Source organism: Brachionichthys hirsutus, unplaced genomic scaffold (assembly GCF_040956055.1).
Source record: "Brachionichthys hirsutus isolate HB-005 unplaced genomic scaffold, CSIRO-AGI_Bhir_v1 contig_818, whole genome shotgun sequence".
Taxonomy (NCBI): domain Eukaryota; kingdom Metazoa; phylum Chordata; class Actinopteri; order Lophiiformes; family Brachionichthyidae; genus Brachionichthys; species Brachionichthys hirsutus.
In genome coordinates this window covers 61650-69576 of record NW_027180573.1, presented here as the reverse complement: position 1 = coordinate 69576, position 7927 = coordinate 61650, and the positions used below count along the sequence as shown (strand labels likewise).

The 7927-nt window shown below is 46.1% G+C and overlaps 1 protein-coding gene across 1 annotated transcript in view; it reads right to left on the bottom strand.

Annotated features, from left to right (window-relative positions):
• Positions 1-719: 719 nt before the first annotated feature.
• LOC137916012 (AT-rich interactive domain-containing protein 5B-like) overlaps positions 720-7927 on the bottom strand; it is a 62819-nt gene continuing 55611 nt past the window's right edge. Inside the window, exons 9-10 of the mRNA XM_068759136.1 lie at positions 2933-3143; positions 720-2729 (exon numbers count right to left, since the gene is read on the bottom strand). Of these exons, the coding sequence (XP_068615237.1) occupies positions 720-2729; positions 2933-3143 (2221 nt within the window). The remainder of the gene's footprint in view (positions 2730-2932; positions 3144-7927) is intronic.

The window sequence follows — 7927 nt, the reverse complement described above, 5'->3', positions numbered from 1 at the left end:
TGAACTGAGTCTACAGTACATCTGTTGTTACGCACAGCACCTCTGAATGTCACAATGAAATGTTACGCAGCACTGCGGTGAGTGTGAATGCCTGCTGCTCGGAGTCCTGCTGGACCTGCTGCAGCAGCAGCAGCTTCCAGCCCGGAGACATGTAAACATACGCAACACCGCTGGCTGCCGAGAGTGTCATATAATGCACTGCACAGCTGTTAAACATAGTTTGCGATGGCGAACGCACCCCTAGTTATATAAAGAGTTTTTTTTATTTATGTTGTCATGTTACTTTTAGTGTTTTGTTTTTTTTAAGCAGAAAAAGTTTAGCCCTCAGACGCAGCAAACGAATGGCTTTTCTCTGCTTTTCACGCATCCAGAGCGACGGACTCGACTCGTGGTGACCGAGAGCGACGGGCCGATTTGTGAGCATTGTGCAAATAAAGACACAACGACGACAATAAAAGAGATACAGTAAGTGTTGGTAAACAGTGCAAAAGTATATAAACAAATGTGTACACAAATAAAAAAGGAAATGGAATTTTCATTCTGCGTGACTGACGAGTTTATCGATTTGTAATCAGTCAAAGTTTTATACTCTGTCTTTTTTTTTTAACTCAGCCACAATCCCAGAGCAAGAGGAACGTACAGACGAAGACGAAGGTGAACAAGTTTATGAGGATGACAAAGAAGAGGGGGTGAAAATAAATCATTCTCTCCCCCCCCCCTCACAGTCTGGTGCTGGGATGTACCGAAGACAGCTGAGGTGGCGGGAGGGTGGAGAGCGGGTACAGGTGGTGCAGCAGGTCCCCGTACAGGGCTGCCCCGCCCGGGTGTCTGTAGAAGTGGTGTGGGCTGGGGCTGGTGGCCAGCAGCTGCCTGTGGAGCATCATGGAGTGGAACGCTAACGGGGGTACAAGGGGAGACACCGCTGACTGGCTCTTTAGGTACTGGAGGCCCGGGTGCTGCTGGAGCCCGTCTCCTGGTGAAACCAGGCTGCCAGGGGGGTACATACCGGGGTAGAAGGGCGAGGCATGGTGTGGGGGGTAGGTAGTTGTCGGGTGGCCCTCAGGTAGGTGGTTGTTAAGGTGAATGGCGTGGGCCGGCTCAGCTAGTTTGAGTTCTTCCGGGTCGCTGCGGCGGATCGAGCCAGCAGGGTGAATCGGAGTCACCACGCGGACTTTCCTCTCTGGACCTTCCTCACTCTCTAGTTCCACTAGGCTCCGCTTACTGGCTCGACAGGAGCTGGCGAGGGACAAGTCACACGAAACCTTTGGGCTGGGAAACGACTGCAATGACTCCGCGGGGCTCTGTTTCGGAGAAGAAATGGTCATTGGAGGAACTCGGCACGCCTTGGGGTGGGAATCCATACCCTGGTGCAAAATGGGATACGGGAGACTGCAGAAGGAGGGCTTGGAGAAGGAGGAGACCCTCTGAGATAGAGGCTTTGATATTGTGTAGTCTCTGGGCTCATCATCGGCCTCCCTCTTTCCCCCCCCGTGTGTTTGAGTCCTGTCACTGTAGTGAGATCTGTAGGCCAAGCCCTCCCGGTCCAGCCCGCCACAGACAAAGCCCTGGTTGCCTTCACGGTCCCTGCTGTGCTCTCGCCGCTCTCCGTTGGGGAAGCCGGCCATCCTCTCCTGGCTCAGGCAGCTCTCAGTTTGCCTGTACAGACTGTGCAGGTGAGGGGAGGAATAGCAGTCACCTGCGTAGCTGCGGGGGTGCGCACCCGGACCATGGAGTAGCGACTCCCCGGCATTCTCCGCGCCCTCCTTCGCATGGGTTTGGGGGAGATAGGGCTGCCATGGCGGATTGACGTGAGGCTGGAGGTGATGGCTTGTCCTGCTGCTGCAGATTTCCGAAAGCTCTCCGCCGGCGGCGGCGGCGGCGCTCCTCTCCGCCCCGCCCCGCGACGGTGGTTGCTGAGGCTTGGCGCTGTGCACATGCTGGATGACCGACGGCCTGAATATGGGCGCTACCTCTGGGATGCTGTCCGAAACACACCCGTGCCCCTGTCCCACCGCCTCCTCCTCACCCTTTCTCGTCTCCTTCTCCGCTATCGATACGACCGACAGAGAGGAGGTAGTTGTAGGAGGTGGAGGCTGCAGAGGAGTGAAGGAGAAAGGGTTGGACTCACACACTTGCGAGAGGAGCTTCTTTTTGGCTAAAGGAGACATGACTCCCTGGCTGGCTTTGCTGTAGGCAGCCATCTGTGTGGGGCCCTGGGCAGACTCCTTCTTCATCATACCATAGTCTTCTTTCTCTGGGAAGGAATCTGAGATCAAGTCTAGACACTGCCTGCCTTCCTGCTTGCACATGGGCAGCACCTTCCCCACTCTGCCACCGTGACTTTCTCTGGAGTCTTTGGCCCTGGAGGAGGGCTCAGGCAGAGCAACGTGTCCGGCTGGCTTGTTTTGATCCCAGCGGTGAGGCAGGTAGGGGTTCTTAGGAATGAAATTCCCTTCAACTTGTTCACATGACAGCTTCGCTTGGAGGGCCTCACTAATTTGCCTCCATTCAGGCTGGGGGCCAGGCCCCGTGTGGAGGGGTAGATCAGCATGGGGGGCTCTGCATCCTGGCTCTTTGGGACAGAGTGACAGCGGCTGCTCCACTGCCAAGGACTCCTCTTTCTTCAGGGTGACGTGTAGCTCCTCTTCCTCTATTACAATCGGCTTGTCTCTCAGAGACGCCTCCTGCTTAATGACTTTGGACAGCTTCTCGTCTTTCCTGTGGGAATCCTGCGTGCGGAAAGGGGCCAGAGTCAGTCCTCAGAGTAAAATAAATAATAATAATATATGTCTATACTTAAGTAGAGATGGCAATTTCAAAGATAGCAGGAATTCAAGGCGGGGTGAAGCATTCAGGGGAGAGTGCAGTGAGATTAAAATTAAATTGAATTCAGGGCGAGAAGGACTCCTGCTGAGAGACGCCCGTCACTGACCGGTGATGGTTCTTGTCCTTTCACGGTCTCCCCTCTGTCCTTTTTACTTTCTGGCTTGGGAGTGTTGATGCCTTTCAATTTTTTGGCCCCGGCTCCTTTGGCTTTGGCTCCTGAAGCCTTCTCCGGGCCAACCTCCTGCTTCCTTGGTTTGTTCAGTGGGAGGGGCTTGTCCTGCTCGCCGTTAGAGTGCCTCTCATAGGGAAGGAGGAGCCTGGGAAAGTAAGAGAGGAATGCAGATGAATTCGTGCTGTGATCATGTCACGTCATGTGTCTGAGGCAGAGCTACTAATTTAGCTTCAACACAGGCAAACAAAAGCTTTTTTGCCAACAACATCAATTTTAGATTGAAACGAACACACAACGGGTGTGGTGGGGGGGGGGTGTTCAAAGCATACCACGTTGTTTCTTTTGGTTTCCACACCAAAGAGTTGAAAATACAATAAACTGCTGAAGCATTTTGTTCAGCAAAACCAAAAACGGCTGCAGGTGCAGCTTTGCCACAGTTAGGAGGAACATGAGTCACCTTTAAAAACCTCCTTGTTTCAATACCTGGAAACTATTAACAATCCTACTGTAATTAATCTCAGTTTGGGAAAATCCAAGTTCTCACTGGTGCCAAAGAGAAAGAGAAAGAGAGGGGGAGAGAGCGAAAGTGTGTGTGTGTGTGTGTGTTTATGAATAACCAGTTATGTCCTGCTGAGGCAGATCACATTTGGGTTTAGTTTAACCAAGAGACAAAAGAATGCCTGTCTGTTGTGCTTGTGGGCAGAAATGTCTGGCTAAATTGAAATCATATATTTAAAGGAGCCTCGTAGCATGCGATTATATATTACACTAATGTGATTGTTCACACATGGCCCTAAAACGGTTAAAGACATTAGAGCTGCACACTAATTTATAATATGTCTGTTTGACGTGACTAAATACAGAATAGCTGCATGTGATCCAATTTAATTAAATCCATAAGTGACAAGGAACATTCAACTTATTTCTGACTCGTGTTATTTCTTTTCAGAATACTCCCCCCCCAAGTCAATCTTCTGTATTTGATGTCATAACTAATGTGATCATTAAGACCTGGATAGCATAACAACACCCATGTGTAAAATAAGGACATGAAGAAACCAGCAAGGGAAACTTTCAGACTTTTATTGCTCTGTGAAGAAAATGGAATTTGGCACTGGACCAGAAATAAGAAACACGGTGGAAGAGGAAAGCAAGAAAACTCAACGACTACAATGCTCCAGACTTCAACAAGATCCTCGGCACATCTCTCCAGGTCCTCTGTCAGTTTTTCAAATAACAATCCATAAAAAGAAAGACAGAAACAAGACTTTTTCAGTCACGAGAAAAAAAAAAAAAAAGTACGGTCTTCTCGTGTAACAACAAGAGATGGTTGCAGTATTCCTTTTAAGGGACATGGCAGTAAAACAAACAATGAATCAAGAGCTGTTTTGCCTCCTCATCAAAAGGAAGAAGGAAAAAAAAAGAAGCCTTGGAGAGTTCAAGAGGCTCTGTGGGATTTTTTTGTGTTATTTTTCCTCTGAACAAAAGTGCTGGCAGGGAAAGCGGCGAAACTACATTTCATACAGCTGGTCTGGCACCAGGCCCCAGGCCAAGAAAGGAAATGTACTATTAAATGTGACTTATTGGAAAGACAGAGAGCAAAGGGGTTGTGAAAGAGAAGAGGGGAAGAGAGCACAAAATAGACAGAGCAAAAGAGGGGATAATGGAACATTAATGAAGACCACAGATGATGCGGAATGAAAGAATGAAGAATCCTTAAACATTCCAGCAGTGGCGTTTATTACAAACAAGGAAGGGGCTCTCAGGCTTTCTATAATTAGAAATGATTGCACTGAAAAGACAGGCTGATTAAATGTTCCACTAACTGGAGCATTCAGTTTCTCCATATTCAGCATGTGCAAATGTCCACTTGCACGATGAGTACATACTGTGTGTGTTTCGATATGGTATATTGAGTATCACAGCTGACATCATTGTTGACTATCACAATGATCTGTGGGAAAGAGATGACTGCCTGGCCTGGGTCAGCTTTATGGAATGTCTATACGGGGTGGGGGTGGGGGCTGTGTGGTGGATAATGTATGAGCTGAGCCCAGGGAAATGACTGCAGCCTTAAATAGTTCCAAATGGAACGTTTAAGATGCCATGTGGGCCGAGAAAAGAAAAACAAGTCGTCAGAGCTATTTGCTCTGTTATGCTTAATACGCTATGAGAGGAAAATGATAGTCGATTAAAAGGTTTGTTTACAAAAGTTGGGTTTTCACTTCCAAGGTAAAACACCCGTCACAGTTTCATGTTGTAAATCATCATTAAATGAATGATGAAACAACGCTCGTCACGCCTTCGTCCGTTTCTAACCTTCTGTTAAAAGAGTGACGCCATAATAAACCTTCAAGCAGTGTGTACATAACTTAGTCACGGACGCGTCATATAGCACTCATAATAGCATACCATCACGTATAAGTACCCATTTCCTCTAAGGAAGGAGTGGAGCTTAGCAAGGGACATTAGCTGAGACTGTCAGGTGCAGTTCACGATGCCGGTCACTAGGGGGCGCGTTCTGCTCTCAGGCGTTTCCAGGAAGGAATTTTTTCATTACAGCAGGAGAGGCAACATTTTTATGAGGTCAATAAATACTTAACTTCCTCTCATGCCAATTTATCACTGGGCTTTTGTTTAAGCAGCCATTTTACATATTGATGATGACAAAAAAAAAAAATGCAGTAAAGCATTAAATAAATAAAATAACAAAAACCAGTATACATATAGACTTTTATGGTCATGTGTGTGTACATATATATACATATTTACACATACACACACACATATATGGTGCACATATACTGTACACACATTTATATATACACATACATACACAATAACACATAAATAATATAAAAACACAGAACTGTTAACTAAGCATGTCGATTGAAAAAACAAACCTTGGCACAAACAAGGTGGCTTTATCAGCAATGTGCTGCTCGTGTGTGTGTGCATGTGTGTGTGCGTGTGTGTGTGCGTGTGTGCGTGTGTGCGTGTGTTGTGTTACAGGAACAAGCAGTGTACAAGAATCCAAGAAATGCCTCAGTCACCAAATAATTGGAAAAAGCCCGCAGGCTGTTCCAGTTTAACAATTTCCCCCCCCTCCGTGCTGAAATTAATTTGAACTGGTGTTGTGTTAAGATCACAAGGGCAGTTCTATGCTTAAAAAAAAAAGAAAAAGAAACTATTTAAAGAGCCGGTAGACGAGCCTCGGGGACTGCAGAAAGATTTAGGGAAAAGAAAATAACTTACTTTCACAAGGCTGTGAGAATTTTTTTTTTTGTTAAAATCCATTCTAAATGCTGTGATTAAGCATCGTCACAGCAAAACAATAACTGCCAGAGAGAGAGAGAGACCAGATGCCAGCAGAGGGATAAACATTGCATTGCAGTCGATCCCTCTGCATTGGATTCATGCCTCAAACCCTCCCTTTTGTCTCAAAGCCAAACCACTTGAGGTGACCCTCATTCATGCAGCTCAAACGGGAGGGCAGGGCAGGAATGTATGAAAAACTTAAGTCCTTTGTCAAGATTGAAAATACCAGATTGAATATGACCTCTAGTGTTCCCCTAAGGGTTTGCTCTCATTAGCCGCTGCTGCAGCTCGCCGTAGCAGGTGTGAGCCTCGAGTGCTAACTCTTTCAAAAATAAATGTGCACTATTCTGCACCAACCTGCATTAATGTCTCAACACTTGGAGTGTGCAGCATATGCTCCACTTTGGCACCCGACCATCGGAAATCTCTGCAGGAACGCCATTAATTGAATTTGCTACACTGAACTAGTTATTAATCTCAGTGGACTTGAATAGATTCTCATACAGTCAATTGCCTGCCACACATCAGAGCCGTAATTTGAGATTTCTCATCGCCACTGGGGAGAGAAAGCTTGGACCTTTTGATTAAATTCCACGGGAAGAAATTGCCCAATATTGGGATTTGTTAGATTGCCGGCAAAAAAATATGTTTTTATCACCGAATGCTCAATGAAGCATTATGTCCTGGGGAAACCATCCAGCTCTCGGAGGTTAAAATAGCAGCCTGCTATTTTAGCGTGAAAAGAATATGCAGCTCTTTTGGCTGCATTCCCACCGGCGCTTCGGTCCACATTCAGCAGGAGAGTCACATCTATACAAAGAACTGCCTTTTGATGTGGACAGCATGTTGAGACATATTTATGGTGTGTTAAGGAATGCTGACAATGTGAAACAATGTTCTCATATTGCAACTTCCCCAGCTTTTTTTTTTTTTTTTATTCATGCCCTTAATTTCTCAGTATTTAATTATTTACGTTTGTTTATTCGGATCTGGCTTTGTGTTTGTCTCCCAACCTGCTCCCTCAGATCTGGGAATAAAATGCAGGGAGGGTGATGCTCTCGCCCGCGGGCTTGTTTGTGTAACCCAATGATACCCTCCATTTAAGAACAAGAGTCAGAAGGAATTGGAATCTGCCTTTTGAGTTGTGTTATTAGAAAAGGCAAGCGTAAGTGTAACGCGCCGTATTTGATGTATCTGCAGTACATCAAGGGCAAAGCAGAGATACGCTGATGACAGCGAGATAGATACAGCAAAATAAAAAATAAAAAAAAAGATACGGCCGGCCTTTTTTCTCTCCTCCCAACCGTCTTTTGTAATTCTCGGTGTGAGGATTGCATCAAGGTTTCATAGTAATTACGAGTAGCAAAAGTATTTTTGTATCTGGAGAGCAGCTTTAGCGACTATAGGAGAACATCGATACCAGGAGGAATGAATAAAGGCTGAATCAATAAAACATCTAGTCGACTAAAATTGGAACAGGCGTGCATCTGTCTTTAAAAAAAAAAAAAGACAAAGAAAAGAAAAAAACACTCAAATATCTGCATGATCTGAGCCGGAGAATATTTCACAAACCTCAGACTCTACTCTGTACGGCACATCTGGCAAACATCT